The sequence below is a fragment of the Littorina saxatilis genome, linkage group LG12 (assembly GCF_037325665.1).
Source record: "Littorina saxatilis isolate snail1 linkage group LG12, US_GU_Lsax_2.0, whole genome shotgun sequence".
In the NCBI taxonomy this organism is placed as follows: Eukaryota; Metazoa; Mollusca; class Gastropoda; order Littorinimorpha; family Littorinidae; genus Littorina; species Littorina saxatilis.
Window position 1 is genome coordinate 67,111,302 of NC_090256.1, and position 23,654 is coordinate 67,134,955.

At 41.4% G+C, this 23,654-nt stretch overlaps 1 protein-coding gene across 1 annotated transcript in view; it reads right to left on the reverse strand.

The window, feature by feature from the left end:
* Positions 1-1,115: 1,115 nt before the first annotated feature.
* LOC138983169 (uncharacterized) overlaps positions 1,116-23,654 on the reverse strand; it is a 28,736-nt gene continuing 6,197 nt past the window's right edge. Inside the window, exons 5-14 of the mRNA XM_070356580.1 lie at positions 22,779-23,388; positions 22,441-22,493; positions 18,730-18,888; positions 17,957-18,088; positions 16,030-16,315; positions 14,274-14,387; positions 13,263-13,437; positions 12,205-12,441; positions 11,302-11,433; positions 1,116-1,372 (exon numbers count right to left, since the gene is read on the reverse strand). Coding sequence (XP_070212681.1) covers positions 1,116-1,372; positions 11,302-11,433; positions 12,205-12,441; positions 13,263-13,437; positions 14,274-14,387; positions 16,030-16,315; positions 17,957-18,088; positions 18,730-18,888; positions 22,441-22,493; positions 22,779-23,388 — 2,155 coding nt within the window. The remainder of the gene's footprint in view (positions 1,373-11,301; positions 11,434-12,204; positions 12,442-13,262; positions 13,438-14,273; positions 14,388-16,029; positions 16,316-17,956; positions 18,089-18,729; positions 18,889-22,440; positions 22,494-22,778; positions 23,389-23,654) is intronic.

The window sequence follows — 23,654 nt, forward strand, 5'->3', positions numbered from 1 at the left end:
TGTTCTTGGGCAGACGGGGAAGCAGTGCCGATTCCCCCTCTACCAGTTGCTCTCATCTAGATGAGACAGCTCACACTCTGTTATATTCTTCTATAAGCAATTCCACTCGGCAAGCGTATCACCGCACATGGAAGTTTTTTCTGGAATTTCACCGGTTACACGAAATAATGTTCAAGACCCTGTGTTCTTGGGCAGACGGGGAAGCAGTGCCGATTCCCCCTCTACCAGTTGCTCTCATTTAGATGAGACAGCTCACACTCTGTTATATTCTTCTATAAGCAATTCCACTCGGCAAGCGTATCACCGCACATGGACGTTTTTTCTGGAATTTCACCGGTTACACGAAATAATGTTTGAATTTCCTTCTGCTAAAATTGTTTTGATCTGATTTGTTGCGTTCATGCATGAGCGCAAGTATGCCTCTAGTTTTATTACATCGGCTGTTTCCGCAATAAGTTTTGTCCACAAAGTAGTAGGGGCAGACGATCCTGCTGACTCCCTTTTTGTACGTAAAATGTTGCAAGGCTGCAAAAGATTGAGCAATCCGGCAGATGCAAGGCTTCCTATTACTTTGCACATTTTAGACAAGGTAGTAGGAGCTAGTCAGGAAACAATTGGCAATTTGTATGCTCAAAACCGTTTCAAGGCCATGTGCACGTTAGCGTTTCAGATGTCTATGTTGAGGTTGACTCCTTAACAATAACCTTTCGTAAATACAAACATAGCACAGGGGCAACATCTCAGCTTACCGTGAAGGCGTGTTTGAATGAACACATTTGCGCGGTAGCTATGATGCAAAATTATTTGCGCATACGAGGGGCCAGAACTGGTCCTCTTTTTTTGTCAAGTGCAGGTACACCAGTACTTCGCTCTCAATTTTGTGCAGAATTAAAACGTGCTCTGCAATTTTGTGGCTATCCACAAGCCTGCTACAACACACACAGTTTTAGGATAGGAGGGGCAACGCATCTAGCATCACAAGGGGCATCAGACGCTCAAATACGCCATGCAGGTAGATGGGCGTCAAATGCTTTCACGTCTTATGTACGCTTACAGAGCATCTAAACGTAACAACGTTGTCTAGCCCAGAGCAAAAACACAAATCGGGTCTACATCTAAGGCAGAGTTGTATGATCTAGCTGCATATTAAGGATCTCAAAGAGTTGAGACAGGAATTCTGGATGTCTGAGAGTAATTTCAGAATAGTTGGGCTGAAGGATGCAAGTAGCCGGCAATGGTACATTGGGTGACTTGCAGGACGCTTGCATCTTTTTACCTGGACAGGCCGTTACATCAAACCAGTTAGGAGGAATGAGGCAAGTAGCTGGCAAGGGTACATTGGGTGACTTGCAGGACGCTTGCATCTTTTTACCTGGACAGGCCGTTACATCAAACCAGTTAGGAGGAATAAGGCAAGTAGCCGGCAATGGTACATTGGGTGACTTGCAGGACGCTTGCATCTTTTTACCTGGACAGGCCGTTACATCAAACCAGTTAGGAGGAATGAGGCAAGTAGCTGGCAAGGGTATATTGGATGACTTGCTGGGCGCTTGTGTCTCTTACTTCTGGCTGGTAGGGAGGAGGGAGGCAAGAGCCCTCAAGGGTACATTAGGTGACTTGCAGGGCTTTTGCATCTCTTTTCCCTGGGTGTGCGGCGGTACCAGCCAACAATTGTATTGTCAGCTGGTTTGTGGCGTTTTACCGCCGTATTTGAACCATTTTTATGCATTTTTGTTTTTCGTGTACTGGAATATTGTCTCTTGACAAATGTATGGATAACATCCACGGCTGCCAATGTCGTGGTCTCAATGTATTTTTGTATTTTGATGTTTTAGTGACGGGAATGATAAATTAAGGCCTGATATGTCCATTTTGAAATCTAGTCAACCCGTAGACTAAAACTTACACCTTGCTATATATATGTTCTTTGGTTATGATTTTACTGTTGTAGAGCTTTTGCTCTATCAAAAACAGTAGTCGCTGAAAATAAACTTCAGCGACAGAAACATCAATGTTTAGGTGTTACGAATGTGTTTTGAACAAGTGATGATTGTTTGTTTGTTTATTTGTTGCTTAACGTCCAGCCGACTACGCAGAGCCATATCAGGACGAGGAAGGGGGGGATGAAGGGGGCCACTTGTCAAGCGATTCCTGTTTACAAATGCACTAACCCATTACTTGTGTCCCAGCAGGCTTTAGTAAAACTAAATTAATACCTACTGGAAGATTACCAGTTTCCAGTATGTTAAAATAGGCTTAACCTATCTACTGCTGGACTTACATCAGAACACTAACAGATTAAACTATACATGAATCGCGAGACAAGCGGCAAGAGAAGAGATTTTTGGAAAAAATACAGGTGAATGAGCAAGAAGGCAGAAAAAGGAAAAGAATTCATGAAGAAAAAGAGAGAATGACAGGAAAGAGGAACCAAAAATCTACCTAACAGCAAACTAGAAAGCTCCTGCGGTTCCAAAAACAGGAGGGGCCTTTAATTTCATAACCGCAGTGCCCCACTGCGGGAAACAAGTGATGAGAACAAGGTGTGTGCAAGATGCGTGTAAGTTGTGCATTCAAATTGTGTATTGCGAGTGGCTTGGGAGTGTCTGTTTCAATAAGCTGTGCTCTGGTCTTTCTCCAAAAAATATTTAGAACATAAATTAATTTATGATAAAAATCATAAAAGGTTTTATTGTTTTACTTTTAAGAAATTAAAGGTGAAAATTTTAAGAATAAATCGAAAATTTTAAGAATAAATTTTCATTTGATATACTTACCCAACTCACATATAGCAATTTACTTCAGTTTAGTGCTAGGATGCTGAACTATGCTTCACCCTGGTAAGGAAGGAAGTAACCCTAAAAAAGGATGGCCTTGACCGGTCAAAGGTCATAGCCAGGTCGTAGTCCGGAGGCCAAACAGGTCGACCGTTCAGTTCCGTCGGCTACCTCTTCGTACCAAAATGTTTTGGGTTAAATCCGTTAAGGGATTTTTTCTGATTGATATTTTGTGTGCTAGTACTTTGCAGATCATATAATAAACTTATGAGAGCTTTTAACAGTTTGTAAATTTACGACTACGAAAACGTCTTTTTACCACAGCGATTTTGGAGTGACGTCCCTTTAGTTCTTCAAAATGGCGGCAAACGCATGCATTTTACATTGCGATCAAGACTCTATTTCTCGAGAATTAAAGTGTTTTACGGAGGCTAAATGGACTACCACGTTGCGATCAAGTGAGCAGTGGATTTCCTTAGACGGTCAAGAACGTGTAATCGCTGAACAAATCTTAGCGTTGGTTTGTTTGTTTGCTTAAAGCCCAGCCGACCACGAAGGGCCATATCAGGGCGGTGCTGCTTTGACATTTAACGTGCGCCACAAACAAGACAGAAGTCGCAGCACAGGCTTCATGTCTCACCCAGTCACATTATTCTGACACCGGACCAACCAGTCCTAGCACTAACCCCATAATGCCAGACGCCAGGCGGAGCAGCCACTAGATTGCCAATTTTAAAGTCTTAGGTATGACCCGGCCGGGGTTCGAACCCACGACCTCCCGATCACGGGGCGGACGCCTTACCATTAGGCCAACCGTGCCGGTATCTTAGCGTTGGAATCTAGACCGGTAACGAGTTGCGTACACTTGCACTGCTATATCAAGTTCACAAACAAACGAAGGATTGCGCAAGCCGAACGGCGCGTGGAAAAAGGAAAAGCTACGGGTGTTGTTTCAGCAAGAAAGAGAACACAACGACAGAACCACAGCAGAGCTTCAACAACCAGGAGTGAGCATATCCTGCCTTCTCTCTGTATTTTGTGCAGAAAAAACAAAAACAAAAAATCAGCCGGGAAGTGGGTGCCAGAAAGACTAATACAGGTTAGTTGAACGTTTTAGTTGCATTGTCATGACTCATGGGAGCATAAGAGTCAAAACTATTTGATTTATTGCTTGCTTGATTATTTACTATTTGCACCCTAATTATGTGACCAAAATATTGTTGCTTTCTACATTATGAAGCCAATTTAAAGGGGAAGTCTTGGGTCAAAAAAAATTCCAAAATGTTTGACGGTCCATGAAGCATTGTTTAATTAACAGTACAAATTCAAAGAGCATGATAGGCTGGACTATCTAATCAGCGATAAGACAGCTTTGCATTAGAGCGCTCAGTACCCACTCATCGTTGCTTGTAATAAGTCGATGTTCAGATTAAAATGCAGTAGCTACTAAATGCCTGCACAGGTGCTAAGAGTTTCAGAAGATAAATATGTGAGCATTAATCTAGATTCAATTATTATAAACAAGAAGAGCAAACGCTCGATCGAGTCACTTTCGCAGTTCTGAATATTATATGAGGCATCAGATGGACAGGAAGAAATTGCTATTCACAACACAATGAGTCACGTTCACATAAAATTTGAGCCCGGTCACTTTTATAGTTTCCGAGAAAAGCCCAACGTTAAGTTGTGTGTTGCCGAACAGAAAAGGCTAGTTATCTCCCTTGTTTTTCTGATAACGTTCGTAAAAGGCTACAGATGTAAATACTTTGATGTAAAGAATAATCCTACAAAGTTTCAATCACATCCGATGAACTTTGTCAAAGATATAAAATGTCTAATTTTTCCTTTGACGCTGACCTGTGACCTTGAAAAAGGTCAAAGGTCAACGAAACCATCGTTAAAGTGTAGAGGTCATTGGAGGTCACGACTAAACAAAATATGAGCCCGATCGCTTTGATAGTTTCCGAGAAAAGTCCAACGTTAAGGTGGTGTCTACGGCCGGCCGGCCGGCCGGCCGGCCGGCCGGACAGACTAACACTGACCGATTACATAGAGTCACTTTTTCTCAAGTGACTCAAATAGTAAATTGCTTGTGTGTGTAGGGGGGGGGGGGGTGGTGGTGGTGGTGGTGGTACTAATGCAATACATGTGTACATTGTCGTATGGTATGATAAATGATGAGTGCTAAATTCTAAGAATCTGTTATATTACAATAAGGGTTTGTGTCAATTAACTCTTCTCTTCCCCGTTGGAACTCTTTATAATTTAATACTGTTTTGATCCAAGGTTTTGTTTCCGAATCTACACCTCTCATGTACGGAGTTCCACAGGGCTCGGTTCTGGGTCCTCTGCTGTTTCTACTGTACACGCAACCATTTCCCCACGTAATTGATAACCATTCTGTCTCTCACAGTGAATTTGCTGACGATACCCAGCTCTACAACTCTTCCCATCCCAGTCAAATCCAAACTCTTCTTTCCACCAGTGAACACTGTATCTCTGATGTGAAACAGTGGATGACCCAGAACAAGCTCCAGCTTAATGACTCGAAGACCGAAGCTCTCCTGGTTGGCGGCAAGGGCGCATCGGACCAGGCCCTCAAACTCCCTATTGGTCATAGCGAAATAACGTTCTCCAAATCAGTTAGGAACCTAGGAGTCATATTTGACGATGAACTGTCCATGAGAGTCCATGTGAACAAAGTTTGTCAGTTAGCTTACTATGAATTAAGGAAAATTAGCACCATCCGTCACTATCTTTCACAACAGGCCACTCAGACTCTTGTTACTTCCCTTGTTCTGTCTCGTCCAGACTATGGAAATTCTCTTCTTACCGGCATCCCTGACACTCTACTCAACAAGCTCCAAAAGGTTCAAAATAGTGCTGCTACGTTAGTTTTTAGATGTCCCAAGAGAACTCACACCACTCCACTCCTTCGTGCCCTGCACTGGCTCCCCATCGCTCAGAGGATAGATTATAAACTTAGTAGTATGTGTTACAACGTCTTCAACCAAACTGCACCACACGCACTCACAGAAATTCTCACAGTCTACACTCCTTCTAGATCCCTCCGTTCATCTGCTGACACAAAAATGCTCAAAGTTCTCCGACGCAATAAGAAAACTCAAGGACAACGTGCCTTCTCCTACATCGGCCCTGTAACCTGGAATAGCCTGCCTCTCTCTGTCCGTGATTCTGATACCCCGACCCAGTTCAAAAGCTCCCTCAAGACCCACCTTTTCCTATCCGCCTTTTCTGCTGATCAGTGAGAAGCAGTTACTTCACCTTGTACAAAATGTTTGGCACCGATGTATAATATTCTTTTAGAGTTTTTAATAATGTACAGTTAGATATTTGCTTTATTATCCTTTATTCTGTACTTGTTTTATTATTATTATTATTTTTTGTACGGTTGATTGTGTGGAATGTAAGGTTGTGAGATTGTTATGTACGAGTGTATGCATGAAGCGCCTTTGTAAACGCCACGAGCTTCCCTTTGGGAAGGTGTGCGCGTATAAATAATCATTATTATTATTATTATTTAATAGCATCACATTTGTTCAACAGGGAGGACCGAATGCTGACATATTCTATGAAGCTGCTGTGCGGTCCAACAGACATGACATTCTATGTGACATCCAGTATAAGCCAGATCTTCTTGCCGTGGAAGCAAAGTAAGCGTATTAATTTGTTACTCCCCCACTCGGCTCTAGCCACCATCAAAAATGGTTGGTACTGGTTTAATTTTTGACGCTCAATGTTTGAGCTTTACCGTAGCCATTGACTTATCTTTCCTAATTGGCTAGTAAAAGACCGATTTTTTTTAGGTACCAGCTGTTCCGGTTCGCTGTCCAAACTTTTGTGTGTGTGTGTGTGTGTGTGTGTGTGTGTGTGTGTGTGTGTGTGTGTGTGTGTGTGTGTATATATTTATGCTCCAGCAAATCCACAGCTCTGGTCTGATCCGAACAACATTGTGTGGAGACGGATATGATTTCATTAACCCTTTCACATTCATGTCTATGTTCAGAAAATAAAAAAACAAATTCTCCTGATCAACTGAACACAACCCACGGCAGTTAAGACTGCTTTGGGTTCGTCGGACATCTCAGTCTCACAATATTTTGTATTTTAATATTAATTTGTTTAATGCTACAAACTGCACCAAAATTAGTATTTGGAAGCTAATGATGAGAATGTGTGTGTGTTGTAGTTGTTAATTTTATTGTTTGTTAGTGTCTTTCATATTATTTTTGTTATTAAAGATTAACAAAAGCTTGAATATTCTGTTTTTCAGGTATCACAATTCCTGCTACCGCAAGTTCGTATATGAAGACTCAAAGGTCAAGTCACTGCATCCCAGCTCTCACCCCCCCCTCAGGATCTTCTGGGAATGGCGAGGAGGGCGATCCAGCAACTGCTACCTCCCAACCAAGGGCATTGAAACAGGCCTTCGAGATATTTTGTGCCGATGTAATTGAAACGCAAATGCGGAAAGAAGGCAAAATTATGACAATGACCACCCACCAAGTGACTCTGACTCAGAGACGGACTTTGAAGGGGAGATGGACTATCACGGAGACAGTGATTCAGACTGTGACAGAGACCGTAATTTGGACTGATAATAACTTCAGATACTGTGTGTAAATGGGGGATGGACTGTGAAAGAGACCGTAATTCGGACTGGGAATATCATCAGATACTGTGTGTAAAGGGAGATGGAATGTGAAAAAGTCAGTGATTCGGACTGGGAATAACTTCAGATACCGTGTGTGAAGGGGAGATGGACTGAAACTTGAAAGAGACCGTGATTCGGACTGGGAATAACGATGATGGACAACAACGTATGTGTTGCGTGGATCAGGCAGCCAAGAGGGATCATTGTGAGTAGATAGTACACTTTATATGGTATGTGCAGTTGCCAAGTATCAGTGTCTCCACTATTCATTGAGTGATCAAGGGAGACAATTTTTCAGTTTGGGTAAAACATTTTTATTTTTTTATTTCATTGCTTACTTAACCTAAAATCACTTACAAACCCCAATTATTAGTCTAATTATCAAGTGTCAACATATATTTCAACATTTCTACCAACTTTAGTATATGTTTTTGAGTTAAAACATAAAATGTAAAAAAAATAAAAATTTACCCCTTTGCGTCAAAACTTAATTCACAAAAACCAAAAAATCTCTAACCCTAGATGATACCCAAAGTACTAGTACCTCAAAATGTGATGTACTGTGGGTGTTCTTTCAAAATATGACAACAAATTGCTATCTAATTTACTGTCCGACGGAATCCTTTTTCTAGGGCTTTAAAACTGGCTTGGCCTCCACACTATCGAGGCATGCATTGCACAAGCATGGTCTCGCCGCCATATTGGATTCATTACTTCTTCAGCGTTGACAGACTGAGGACATGTTTTCGACTACGCTCGGGCTCCTGATAGCCCGCTGCCTTCTCGGCAGTAAATACCCTGGTCACCCGACTTTGTCTTAGCGTCCCGGCTGAGATTTGGTGAGATTATTCCTGTTTTTTTTATTGATTTAGTTTCATTTGCCACAAGTCAGTCTTTGTTTACATTCAACTTTTAAGACTAACGCCAGTATGGCAGACAGTGCTAAGAAGAAGCCTAGCGCTAGACAGATAGCGACTACAGAGTCTCCTTCTAAGAAAGCGGCAAAGAAAGCCAAGGTTTCTAAAACCACAGTGAATGTTTTTGAACCAGTGACTCAGAATTCGTTCACAGTAGAAATAGAGGACCCTAAGAGTCCGGTAATGCCGGTGCTGAAACAGGAACGTAAGACAGCGCAGGTTAAGACTAGCAAAGCGGCAGAGAAAGAAGATCTTTCAGCTATGTTTGCATCTTTTAGTGAGCAAATGAGATGCATGTTTTCAGCGGAATTACAGTCGGCGAGCGCACATTGCTCTCCCTCCAGTCAGGAGCGGAAGAAGCACAATTGCAGTCCGATTGCGTAGTTCAGCGTCCTAGCACTAAACTGAAGTAAATTGCTATATGTGAGTTGGGATAAGATATGTAATTTAATTTTTATTTGATTAATATACTTACCAAATCACATATTGCAATTTACCTCAGTCTAAGTGCTAAGACGCTGAACTACGCTTCACCCACCCCAGTGGGGGGAAGAAACCCTGAAAAAACAACGGCCTTGACAGGGTAAGAAGTCAGGCACGGGTCAAGGTTACCTTCCCTTACGCGCACTGCGCATGACCGGTACCGCAGCCATATTAAATCATTCACAACTCAGCGTCGAGTCACGCAGACGTGTTTTCTCTACCAGCTACGCTAAGGCTTTCTTAGCCTTCTGCCTTTTAGGCAAACATCACCCCGGTGTACCTACGGACGGTCTCAGCTTCTTATGCTGAGGGGTGAGATCGTTTCTAATCTTTTTATTTTTATTTTATTTATTTATTTTATTTACGAGGATTTATATCGCGCACGTATCTCACCACACAAGGCGACTCAAGGCGCATGTTACCTATTAATGCCGTGTGAGATGGAATTTTTTACACAATATATCACCCATTCACATCGGCCAGTAGATCGACTGCCTTTAGGCGCTGCATCCACTGGATTTTCCACTTGTAAACGCTCCGTTTGTCTTGTTACACGTGTTAACGTTCAGACTTAGCTCAGCAATGGCTGACAGCGAAAAGAAAAAGCCTAGCGCAAAGCAGATAGCTTCTGAGTCGCCAGTCAGGAAAGCTCCTAAGAAAGCACCTAAATCTAAACAAGGTACTGTGCAGCCACATTCTGGCACAGTCGTTAAGGTGTTGATCCACCCTCTCAGACTTCGTTTTCGGTAGAAATCACAAACCCTAACAGCCCGGACATGCCCGTTCTGAAAAACATGAAGACTAAACCTACACCCATTAAGGATGACAAGGTTAGCAAGCATAGTGTAAAGGAAGACTTTTCATCGTTGTTTGCTTCGCTTAGCTCCCAGATGCATAACATGTTCGCTCAACAGCAGGTTTTGGCAGCGGATCTACAGGTTACACATGCAGAATTACGTGCACTTCCTTCCGGTGTGGGAGATATTCACTCCCTTTCGCGGATTAGGACGCAGCCTTCAGCAACGGTCACTTCCGCCGATGTTCACTCGGAAGATTGGGCTTCCTCTCATGACGATAAGATATGTAATTTAATTAAAGGTTTTAAAAAGTTTCAGAGAAATTGTGTCTGTTTTAGTTAAACCAGCAAAGCTGATCGTTTCACTTGCAGTATGCAACATATGTTCTGTGTTCCTAAGACAATGATTGTATTGGTGTTCCCCTCTTGTGCTTCAATGTTGCGGTGACTTTCGATGAGCCAAAATAATAGCCGAACATTTTCCAAAATGTCCTAAAGCTTTCTGACAGTTTCGGCCAAATGTCCCAACATGAAATGTTTAGCAACACCCCTGTGTTTTTCTTGTGTCAGATACTTTCTCCTGTATATTTTGACTACTACTGAGTTAGTATGAATGACCAACAGCAAGCTCATAACCCTCAGCGTCACAATGCTGCAAGGGTAAACTCCCCGACTGCTTTCAGCGTGAAGAAAGGTCGTGATGAACGGAAGCTATTCAAACAGATGTGGGAGAACTATGTTGTTGTCTCAAGACAGAGATGATCATGGAAGGAAAAACTGTTGTATGCCAAATAGACTCTGGTGCAAGTGTGAATGTCAGACTTTGGATATTCTAAAAACGGGCATGACTTTGGACGACATCATGAAAACTGCAGGGCGGTCTAATGCTACCACATTTCACAGATTCTGTAACAGACCAGTGCAGAAAGAAAACGCTGATAAGTTGGGCAGTAAAGATCAAACCAGCATACTGAAGTATGTGAAGAACAAGTCTGTGTAATCTGATCGTGACTACATAGGAATTCAATACTTGGTTTAGGAATGATGGACTTCACAAGGAAAAGTTATTTTGCAAGTTTCATTACTATTGTCCAGAAGTCAATAACCATACTCAAAGCATTTTCTGTGACAACCGTGCACCCAGTAATGAGTATGCAAAAATGACCCAAAATAAAATACAATGGTACCTGCGACGTGAGGCCCCTCTGATGAGAGGACACCTCTCTATAAAGGACACTTTTGCTTTTGTCATACTGACTAAAATATACCTGTCACAACAGGCTATCTACTCTTTCGGCTGGTCCGAAGGGTGTCCTTATATCGCAGGTACCACTGTACAGATTCATATATCAATCATAACAGGCACTTAATGAAGTAGATGTTGCCCATTTACGTCCCATCAACCTCTGAAGGTCATTTAGGGAAGAACCTCGAGCAACGAAGAACTCCATTAATATCCCGAGGAGTATGCTAAAAGATGCAGCCACTCCAAAGACATCCATCATGCAACAGGGCAGATCTGATTTACAAGCCTTCATAAAAGAGCAAATTCTTTTAACCTAACCAATACCAGACAGGATGCATTTAGTAACAGAAGTAAAGGCCTTAGCGAGCAACCAAAGATGGTGAACCAAAGAGCAAAACTCAGCTGACCCATAGACGTCTGCTCGGCCACGTGAGTCAGCATGGAGACTGCAGAAGGAATGTCTTGTGCCGCCACCAACTGCTGCAGCAAGCCAGTCACCAATGGTGCCCACTGCTCATCCTCTTTCTGCAGCCTTGTATCTGTAAACAGACGTAACACGACACTGAAGATTGTACCACTACAGTGGAACCCAAACCTGGGAACTCCTGTTTTGTACTTGGAGTATTCTCAAACAAACTTGGTGTATTTTTTCTTTTTTAAATTAGCGTACTCCACACAGCATTTGAACATCAAGGTTTCAAACAAGCTTCACATGCGTCCGTAACACCGTTAATTAAGTTTACCAATACATATAAAACAAATGCTGCTTTCAATGTTACCTGACAAAAAGCGTAATCGTGTGTTAAAACGTAGATCGTCTTCAGGATGCGCTTGTGAAAAAAAGTAGTCTAGGAAGGATTCTCATAGTATTTTTTTGACTGACCGTACTGATCGTATTCTAGGCAATCATGCGTACAAAATACAGTGAAATCGTATGGGTTCCCCCCTTTTAAAGCCCGACCTTCTCTACAAAACTTTCCCTACTGTGCTTCCACAGCCTTTATCAGCTAAGCTATCAACACAAGACCTCGTGCTAGCAGTGGTTTGTTTAGCGGAGTCAATTAGGCGTTTATAGTAGTGTCAAGACTGTTTGTTTATCTAGCGCGCCCATGCTATTGCCGACTTCTGACAGCTCCTGTAGGCTAGCGTGTACCCTGGGACAAGGAGATTTACGATGCAGGAGCTGTCAGAACTAAAAAATGTAATTAACTCATGAATGTTAATACTATTCCATTTCTCACATTGCTTTAAGATTATTAGAAAAGAAAAAGACTGGAAGAAAGAAAAAGTAGACCACAACAAACTCATACTTTTCAGAACATCCACAGCCGCCAAAGGTCGCCCGCACTCAAGGAAGGCGGCCATAATCTTGCACCCAGTGTCACCACAGTTCATCAGCAGTCTCTTGGGCACCAGGGGGCAGCACAAAATGGCATCCAGCAAGGTCAAGGTCACCTCCACCGGGTGTGTGCTGCAGGCACGCTGAAGCAATATGGCCGCAAGGTGCGCCAGTGATAGAGTGTCCAGTGTAGATTCCTCAGGAGTCTCTGAATACCAAATATCATACGTAAGAAATATGTTCTGTAGTATTCAACACCTCTCCCTTCTTAAGATATCTTTCTACGAATATCCTACCACAATAAATACATTGATAAATAAACAGATAAGTACATAAAATACAAACAAATAAAGAGAAAAGTACCACTCTAATTCTAAAACATAAAAGTAGTACTTTTGTGACCGAATCAATCAATCAATCAATATGGTATATGTAGAGGTTACATGCCGAGTCTCAGTGATTATTAAAAATAATGGTCGAAGTTGGCGGATCATGAAAAATGCGAGCTTCATCATTTTCTGATTCCAAAAACATATAGATATGATATGTTTGGATTAAAAACACGCTCAGAAAGTTAAAACGAAGAGAGGTACAGAAAAGCGTGCTATCCTTGTCAGCGCAACTACTACCCCGCTCTTCTTGTCAATTTCACTGCCTTTGCCACAAGCGGTGGACTGACGATGCTACGAGTATACAGTCTTGCTGAAAAAGTGCATTGCGTTCAGTTTCATTCTGTGAGTTCGACAGCTTGACTAAATGTTGTATTTTCGCCTTTCGCGACTTGTTTTTGTCTGTTTTCATACTTTTCTGTAAGCCTCACATCATTCAGAGCATAAGGGACAGGTTGGAAGATAAGGCTTTGACAAAAACCATGAACTTTTTAAAATAAAGTTCAGTTTTAGTTTCAGAGCATTCAGACGCGTGCGTGCGTGTGTGTGCGTGTTTGCGTGTGGGTAAGCGAGTGTCTCTGCACACAATTGCACGTTCTTTTCCGCGTGTCAATGCACAACACCTCCTGCATTCTCTCACCCTTCTGATACAGATCATAAAGACAGTGAAGAAATCTGTCCGTAGAAGGAACAACATCATGCTTCAGCAACATTCTGCTGAAATCATTCAGGAAAAGTTGACTGCCACCAGAACTTTGGCACAGTTCTGCAAACGTCTTCGCCAGGCCAGCCCAATTCCTGTACACCCCATATTCCTGGAGAAACAAGATGCAGAAGATATACTTTCTTTCTTTATTTGGTGTTTAACGTCGTTTTCAACCACGAAGGTTATATCGCGACGGGGAAAGGGGGGAGATGGGATAGAGCCACTTGTCATTTGTTTCTTGTTCACAAAAGCACTAATCAAAAATTTGCTCCAGGGGCTTGCAACGTAGTACAATATATTACCTTACTGGGAGAATGCAAGTTTCCAGTACAAAGGACTTAACATTTTGTTACATACTGCTTGACTAAAATCTTTACAAAAATTGACTATATTCTATACAAGAAACACTTAACAAGGGTAAAAGGAGAAACAGAATCCGTTAGTCGCCTCTTACGACATGCTGGGGAGCATCGGGTAAATTCTTCCCCCTAACCCGCGGGGGGTAGAAGATATACGATGATAAGAAGAATAACAATGGTGCTGACCACCATCATTTGGCAATATTCAGAGTGAGCCCCGTTTGAAGTTCAGTCACTCTGAGTGAATCTCAAATGTTCACCTTCTTTCACTTTCAGTATGTCACTTCCCAAGAGCTAATTCTGGAGTATGCTTATTATTTCAACCCCTCATTTTTTCAAACCTTTTCATAATATTACCATATGGTGCCATATCTGACTTGTTTAGCAAGTGACAAACAGTAATGACTGAAACATATATATTTTCAAAGGGACCCCTGAGCTGTACTCACGTCACGTTTTGCACGTGAAGATAGTGAACCTGAATTGATATGTTTCTTTATAAATACTATCCACAAAGCCAAATAATTAAACACAGATCATGAATGCTCAAATGAAAGGGTTGCTTAACTTTTAATCTTGAGTTTACCTTGATGCGGTCACCATAGTACTGAAAGTCTTTGTCACTTAAAGCCTGTGGGGTTTTCAGAACGGTCTCTTCTTTTTCTGGCAGAGCCTCCTTCACAGATTCTGCAATCTCCTTCTGTACAGAGATTGGTCAAATCAAACATCATTAATAAATTGCACGATAGTAAAATCAATGATAACAAAACAACAAATACTTTATGTACAACAGACAGGGTCCCCACTGGTTTTTAGAAACAAAATTCCATGACTTTTCCATGACTTTCCATGAGCCTCAATAACATTTTCCATGACTAGATCCACAGGTCGCCATTTCCGAACACGCAAACTTGTTACGTCTTGTCACTGTCAGTTTTGACACTGGCTTGCTTTGCACTGAATTTGAGTCAGTTTCTACGCAGTGTCTCTTCGACAAGCAAGTCAAGCATTTGCTACACAGTCAGATTATCGGTAATGTTTGCTGGTCCTGTCATTTCACTAAACTGGACCACAGGCGGCAGGTATCGTTCACTGGACCACTACTTTCATAGAAAGACTTTCTATGAAAGTAGTGGTCCAGTGAACGATACCTTCCGCCTGTGACTGGACCAGCCACTGTTTGTATCCATCTGCACTTTCGTAAATTCCGTTTCGTAACCGTCACTGTGATTTGACGAACTGTCATTTTTTTCACCGCGATACACAGTTCATTGCGAAGATCTTTCTTGGTAATTCGTTCCAATTCTGCATACTTTTTGTTGTCAAGAAACAACTCGAAAGAAAGTTTCAAACTCATCATCCTCCATCTTGCTTGTCGAAGCGCTAAAGTACTTTATCGATGCAAAAACAAAAGCAGAAAACTTCGACGAAACCGACTCAAATGCAGCGCAGACGACACGACGAGATAACGGAAGGAAGTGAGCCTCGCTTTGGCTCAAGTGCTGTTAAAAATACCGTTATTCTTGTATGCAAATACGAACGAGAAGTTGGTCATACGAACAAGCCTTGTGCTGGCGACGCAAATCGCTGCTGGCTGGCAAAGGGGGGGGGGGGGGGGGGGGGGGGGGGGGGGGATGGCTGGGCGACGAAAATAGCTGCTGGCATGCTAAAGGTAAAAAAAAAATTCTTTCTTATTTTTGTTAAATTCCATGACTTTCCATGAATTTGATTTGAAATTCCATGACTTTCCAGGCCTGGAAAATTAAAAATCAAATTCCATGACTTTCCAGGTTTTCCATGACCTGTACGAACCCTGAACAGAACAAAAATGAAGTGACTGTCTTGTGCTGGTTAAAATTGAGTTCTTTCAATCTTCTGATGAAATGTATAAGAAAATAAGAGTCAGATATATTTATTTCAAATTTTCACTTTAGAAAGATCACTTTATGTGTTCTCCATGAACAATTCTTGTACTGGAGAAGCAAACTATGGAAGATTTAAATTTTAAGTTACTTATCCACATACACCCATATTCTCTCTCTCTCTCTCTCTCTCTCTCTCTCTCTCTCTCTCTCTCTCTCTCTCTCTCTCTCTCTCTCTCTCTCTCTCTCTCTCTCTCTCTCTCTCTCTCTCTCTCTCTCTCTCTCTCTCTCTCTCTCTCTCTCTCTCTCAAAACGCAGCATTTGCTCACATCGCCCTCTTTAACTGTTCTCTCAGTCTATTTCTTTATAATTGCATATGTCTCTCTCTTAACCTCACCCGACACACACACACACACACACACACACACACACACACACACACCCTCTGCCTGTCCCCACACACACATATTTTTCACACACCTCTTGAGCTTCTCCAATGAGTTTCTGCAGACGTGTTCGGGAAGCAGGTTGCAAAATGGAAGCAATTCTGCCGACCAAAGCCAGACCCAGTTTCTGCAAAGGTTCAAGGCTAGCCGTCAGGACCCACTGGTTGAACTTGCTCAGAGCGTCGCGATCTCTGTGTTTCAGCAGGGAATTGATGGCCTGCTCAAGGAGAGGCAAGGGCACGGAGAATCCGCGGAACGTTCCAAAGTAGCTCAGCATGTGCCAGAACATCTTTGGATCCTCATCATGGTCGCTGTAAACCCTGCAGTTACAAAAAAACATCAAAAGTGGTTGAAAGTGTACATTAAAAAAAATATATTTAAAACAAGTCGCGTAAGGCGAAAATACAATATTTAGTCAAGTAGCTGTCGAATTCACAGAATGAAACTGAACGCAACGCAACGCAGCAAGACCGTATACTCGTAGCATCGTCACTCCACCGCCCGTGGCAAAGGCAGTGCCCGTGGAATTGACAAGAAGAGCGGGGTAGTAGTTGCGCTAAGAAGGATAGCACGCTTTTCTGTACCTCTCTTCGTTTTAACTTTCTGAGCGTGTTTTTAATCCAAACATATCATATCTATATATTTTTGGAATCAGGAACCGACAAGGAATAAGATGAAAGTGTTTTTAAATTGATTTCGAAAAAAAAATTTTGATGATAATTTTTATATATTTAATTTTCAGAGCTTGTTTTTAATCCGAATATAACATATTTATATGTTTTTGGAATCAGCAAATGATGGAGAATAAGATAAACGTAAATTTGGATCGTTTTATAAATTTTTATTTTTTTTTACAATTTTCAGATTTTTAATGACCAAAGTCATTAATTAATTTTTAAGCCACCAAGCTGAAATGCAATACAGAACCCCGGGCTTCGTCGAAGATTACTTGACCAAAATTTCAACCAATTTGGTTGAAAAATGAGGGCGTGACAGTGCCGCCTCAACTTTCACGAAAAGCCGGATATGACGTCATCAAAGACATTTATCAAAAAAATGAAAAAAACGTTCGGGGATTTCATACCCAGGAACTCTCAAGTCAAATTTCATAAAGATCGGTCCAGTAGTTTAGTCTGAATCGCTCTACACACACACACACACGCACACACGCACGCACACACACACACGCACATACACCACGACCCTCGTTTCGATTCCCCCTCGATGTTAAAATATTTAGTCAAAACTTGACTAAATATAAAAAGAGTGTGCAGCCCTTTGTGTATGTGAGGTGGATTGCAAGGAAAAAAATATTATTCATCTACGAGTGCTTCATTCAAAAAGCCCGATAGTCTTTCGGATGAGACGATAAACCGAGGTCCCTTCGTGTACACTACATTGGGGTGTGCACGTTAAAGATCCCACGATTGACAAAAGGGTCTTTCCTGGCAAAATTGTATAGGCATAGATAAAAATGTCCACCAAAATACCCATGTGACTTGGAATAATAGGCTGTGAAAAGTAGGATATGCACCGAAATGGCTGCGATCTGCTGGCCGATGTGAATGCGTGATGTATTGTGTTAAAAAAATTCCATCTCACACGGCATAAATAAATCCCTGCGCCTTGAATATGTGCGCGATATAAATTGCATAAATTTTTATTTTTTTTATAAATCCCTGCGCTTAGAACTGTACCCACGGAATACGCGCGTTATAAGCCTCATATTGATTGATATTGATTGATTGAGTAACAATGGTTTATACATGTAAGTTTTAACAGGTGTGTGTTTATATTGATTGCAATTTTCCTATTCTTTTATGTTGCCATTTTCAATTATTCTTGTCCTCATTTCACTATCTGCTCATATATCTGGCATCATCACCAAAACAGGCTTTAATCACCTAGACAAACAAACAAAGCAAAGAAATAACCAAACAAACAATAAATTACAGTCTAACCTGAGAAGTGCAAAGAGGCAATCTCCAGATGGCTGAATGGAGAAGCGCCTCAGGTACTGGAAAATATTCTTCAGCTGCTTGTCATAGCGACTGCTCTCAGCACACCCCAGGCGAATGTAGGCATTGCATACTCTGAAACGGTACAAAGGTAGGCATGCTAAACAGAAACTTGAATACATGTACATCTCTGTCTAAAATCCAACACAGACAGGAACATGAAACAAAAAGAAAAAAACAAAGTAAAGCACAGTCACAACATGACAACAGGAACACAATAAAAGTACCAAGCAACTACAGTAAAGCTGTAGCCTCCGTACTAAACACTACCTTTTAAACAGAAAGAGAAGACAGACAGACCGAGAGAAAAAGAGAGGAAGAGAGACAGACAGAGACACACACACAAACTTCTGGAACACAGAAGAAAAACACTGAAAACTAGAGTCATAACAGTCTCACTTGGAACATAGTCCCTTTATACATGAAACATTTGTTCTTAACTAATCATTATCACTACTAAGCGCACACTTACAGGGCTTACACCCAAAAAGTGAAAAACCTGAAAGGCTAGGCTCCACGGCGGCAGGGTTAAAGAACAGCCTCTCCTGGTAGCAAAATGTATGTTAATAAATTATAAAATAATACACTTTTTGCCTTCATCAACCATCCAATCCATAAAGGTTTACTCTAAGAAACCGGATTTTTCAGTTTTAAAAGTTAAAAAAAAAAGAAAAGATTTCTGGCGAGAACCGCAAAGGTGTTAGCCCTGCACTTACTCTTGAGTAAAAAGACCCTGGTTGCAGATGAATGTGAAGACCTTCATGAGCTGTGGAACTGCTCCTTCTCGGATGAATAGATGCATCAGGTTCAGGACCAGGCTTCTCTCAATCTTCAGTGATCCCATGTTGTGGATTTTGGTGACTGTCTCTGTCGCCCTGCAACAAGTCCAAAGACTAAGTTTTAGATCAAAGTGATTTTCTTCGTCTTTCTTGTTTGTTTAAGAATCCAAAAACAGGAAAGGTAACATAAACTTAATGGAACGTTTAATTATAGACCAAAAGAAACATTCACTAGAACAGTCCAACTGCTTCGGATTGTTATTTGTTTATTTATTTGTAATTTAACCCTTTCGCTGCCAATCAAAACTTACTTATGTGCATTCCTGATTGCCAGGGAATTTTGGAGTTCGGGGTGTAATAATTCACAAAAAATTCTAGCTCCAAACTGGCAGTAGGTAGGTAAGTAAAACCTGTATTATTTTTAAAGGAAATTGAACCAAGAATCTGTTTTTAGTGTCTAAACATGAAAATAATAATTAGTTTGGCTTATAATGATGTTCAAATATGAACTTTTGAAAAATCAGTCCGGCGCATCTTCTGGTGCCTGTGGATCAAACACAGGTGGCTGTTTTGCTTGCTCGAAGAAGGGATCATAATCACTGTCATCTACCCGTTTCCAACGAATCGTCCCAAAGAAGATCTCCCCCTTCCCCTGTCAGTATCCATAATCATTTGCACCGCCTGTAGCGTCAGTCCGTCTTTGTTTTTCCCTACTAGGGCTCGGTCGACTGTCACCATTAGCCATTTTGACGAGTCGAGCTTTCTCTCCCCTTTCCTGCCGCCAAGGCCGAAAATAGCCTTCAGACGCAAAACCGCGTCACCATTTATGTTTATTCATGAGAATGAGGTATCCTACCAAGCCATTGGCTGGTATTTGTGTGTCAGCAGTGACGTAGCATTTCTGGACAATTCCTGAACTGAGGTGATGGGTTTACCCGTCACGTAGGCGCTGCGGCTGCACAGGCACATGACGGGTATACCCGTCATAAGGCAGTCAAGGGGTTAATGTTTTTTTGGTTTTTTTTAGTTAAATGGCTATAATACTTGAAAGTCAAAAAAAAATTCACAACAAAGAATTTTAGTGAAAGATAGTTGCGTATTCTGTCATGTCGCCCTAATCGTAAAAGATCAATTCACTTTTGCAGAAGAAATGTTCCCCTTCTTTGTTTGACAAAGCCAAACATAGTAATTGTGTATGAACCAAGCGTACTTAACCTCTTCACTGCCACAGTATAACAGCATTTTGGTATTGCTGTGTGCCAGGGCAAAATTTCGCTTTCTTTGGTAGGTTCACTAATCTGTTCACTGCTCGATCATTTATTGAGATATCTCTTAGATCTTTGGCATGTGTTTTGCTTATACCCTTGGCTATTATAGGATGACATGATCATTGGACTTTGTGATTGTTATAGTAAAAATTGATATAATGACCATTTTCATCAAAAATTACAGTTTCCGGACTTACACACACACAGTGACACACATTGCAGCACGTAAAACCACACAAAACACTGCTAAAACTGGTGACAAACATCAGGTACTCACATTACAGCCCATAAAAGTATTCTTCTGTGTGGTAATCCATAAATCACTTCTTGTAGAGCTTCCAGAACACTATCGCTTGAAAACAGGTCTACGAGTTGAGGTCCGACTTTCGGCCGCCATTGAGACAGTGACAAAAGGTCAGGTGTCATGTCTACTGTCCCGAATGACACACGATTGCTGACATTTCACCATTGCCAAAAGAATAAACAAATAAGAAATAGGTAGAAAATGAATGTGAAAACTGACTTTAATTGGTGATCAGTATTTTCTATACCACTAACAAATAATCTACTTACACATAGCTGTTTGGCAAATGTATGTTGCATGGGACACACTGACATGAAAGTGGAAGATTTGTTTCCCTCCAGAGAAACTACATATCAAGTTACACTTTTTGTGCTCTTCCATTCCAGTTGGCAATCAATTGTTAACGCATGTTATTAGAAAAAATAGAACAAAAACAGATTAAATAGAATGAAAAATGTACTGGTGATGTCATTTGGGACATACTGACATGAAAACGTCACCTTTTGTCATTGTCTCCATTGTGAATGGCGAGAATGCTAACACAGTTTTCAACACGTGGTACAGTAGAACTCCCCCTTAGCGACCCCCCTGTTTACGACCACCCCCTTTTTACAACCGATTTTGCTACCACTGATGCATTCTACTATATAATGAACCCCCAGTGAACGACTCACCCCAAAACGCGACTTACGACCGAGCTTTTGGGGGTGAATTACGACTTTTGCGCATTTGTAGTCGAGCAGACGAAAACAATACATGGCGGCTCTGGCTCCTCGAACTATCGCGAAACGAAAAAAAATTAAATCTCGCGCACGATATAATCCGCGGCGACTTCCTTAGAAGTCGGGAAGACGCCAATCCTGTGTATCGTCAAGGATAATGACCCAAAACGCGACTTACGACCGAGCTTTTTGGGATGATTTAGTATCATTTACGACTTTTGCGCATATTTCGAGCAGACGAAAACACAACATGGCGGCTCTCGCTCCTCCAACTATCGCGAGAAGAAATAAAAACGAAATCTCGCGCGCACGAGATCCTGATACATCCGGTTTTTTTCTGCACGCTATCTTGTCACGACGACTGTCTTGTTGACAAACGAAGATTCGCGAAAGAAAAAGAAAAGCGCCGACTCTTGAGTAGAGAGCTAATAAAGTAATCGCTAATCGAGCGAAGTGGCAATCCGCGGCGACTTCCTTGGGAGTTGGGAATACGAAAATCCTGTGTGTCGTCAAGGATAATGACTCGGTGTTATCTAGATGGTGAGAAGGATAGCGAAGCGAAAGTACGCAAAGAGAGGAGCCTGTACAAAGACCTCAACGATCGTGGTCAAGTTTAGCGATGCAAGGCGACGAATCATTCATATGAGCGGAAAGATGATTCGGGAGAAAAGTCGTTATGCTTTCTATCGAGTTAGGACATTCGAATTTTACTGGTTGCGCCACAATGTCAAATGTGCTTCACTCAGCGGGGAGCGAGTATTACGCCATGAGTAAATTTTCTTTGAAATTTGAGTTTAAGTTGTTCTGCTGTAATGTGTTTGGGTGTGTGTGTGTGTGTGTGTGTTTTTTTATATGACAGTAAACTGCAACTGTGTGTTTGTGTGTAAACATGACAGTAGATACACTGCAACCAAATTCATGACCGACCGGCCAAAAACTCAAACCCCCCTTTTAAGACCCCCCCTTTTTACGACCTAATTTTCAAGGTTTTTCCAAAGTCGTAAACATGGGGTTCTACTGTAGCAACTTTAGTAACTTATCCGAACGGTCTATGGGAAAGAACTGTGTTTAGAACCCCTACAAGTACTAGGACAGTGGTTACCTCCCATTTAGTTTTCAGAAATGTCCTGAAATGTTGGTGACACAAATCCCACGTATGAGATACAGTTATGGGCGTATGACAAACCAAAAATGACCACGTATTACATACGGGGTGGGCAGTGAAGGGGTTAAATTATAAAGATTCCATTTCTAAAGCAAAAAGTACTTCTCAATATATAACTTATAAAATCAAGCTAATTTACATGAAATTTAAAAAAAACTCAATAAAATGCTCTTATGTCTTTGTACTTACGCTGCAATGGCTCTTCTTTCTATGTTGCGCTTCAGCTCTGCTTCAAGCTCTCTCTGCAAAAATAAATAGGTAAATTAATTCAGCAAATTTATTTTTATCTGGGACGGGGCGGCGTGGGAGCATACTGGGAGAAGTGCGTCGGGACAAGCAAAAACAGGATAAAACAAACAAACAAAAAATAAATAAATACATAAAGAAGAAAAGAAGAGAGAGAAGAAAAAGAAAATAAGAGAGAGAAGAAGAGAAGAAAACAGAAGACGAAAGAAGACCAAAAAAAAATTTAAAAATTTAAAAAAAGTCCCTACCCCTTCAAATTAAATAGTCACTGTGAAACATACCTTGCTATCTCTCATGGACTGCCTGGCTTTCTGAACAGAAGACATTTCTTGGATCTGCCTTTTTGGGGGTGAGGTTCGCTCTGATCGCTTCTGGGTTTCAGGCCTGCTTCTGGATGGAGGAGACAGACTTCTGCTTGATCTAGGTGCATTTGTTGCTTCCGGTTTCTCTCGATGCTTGTCTTCTCTACGTTGAATCTTTCGACTGTCCTTTTGACTGCTGATACTTGGAGATCCCTTTGAGCGTGTGTTGTCTGCTAGCTTCTCCGACTTCTGATATTCAGAAAGTTGCTTCACCACTTCCTTCTCTTTGGTTGGTGCGCATGCATCGTCTCTCGATTTCTTTGCCTCCTTGTCTTTAACAGATTCTGCGTCAGATTCTTTCTTATCGTCTCTTGATTTCTTTGCCTCGTTGTCGTTAACAGGTTTTTCGTCAGATTCCTCCTCATTGGCGGCCAATCTCAGGTCACCTGCTTTCTCTTTTTGATTTTGAGAGCTTGAAGTTGATTCATCGTTCCCTTGCAGGTTGACAACAGATATCGACATGCTTTCCTCAGATCTTGCCACTGAACCTTCTCCGCCCAAGGGTCGCGACGTGGAGTAGCTTACAGACCTAAAAAAATTAGAACAAAACAAAACTCTTGGTTTGTAACTTACTTCATCAACAACAATACCATTTAAATATTGTCCCTTTCAGCTGACAAAAAAAGGTTAAACCTGGAAAAGTCAAAACTAATCTTTTGCGTCTAATTAGCAAGTCAGTTTGAACATTTCAAACTAACAATTACCAAGTTTTCATTTGTAATGTAAGCCATATTGATTAGTAGTAGTTCTGCTCTTGTGATGTCAGGAAGTATTTCTGCACTTAGCAGGTTGGAC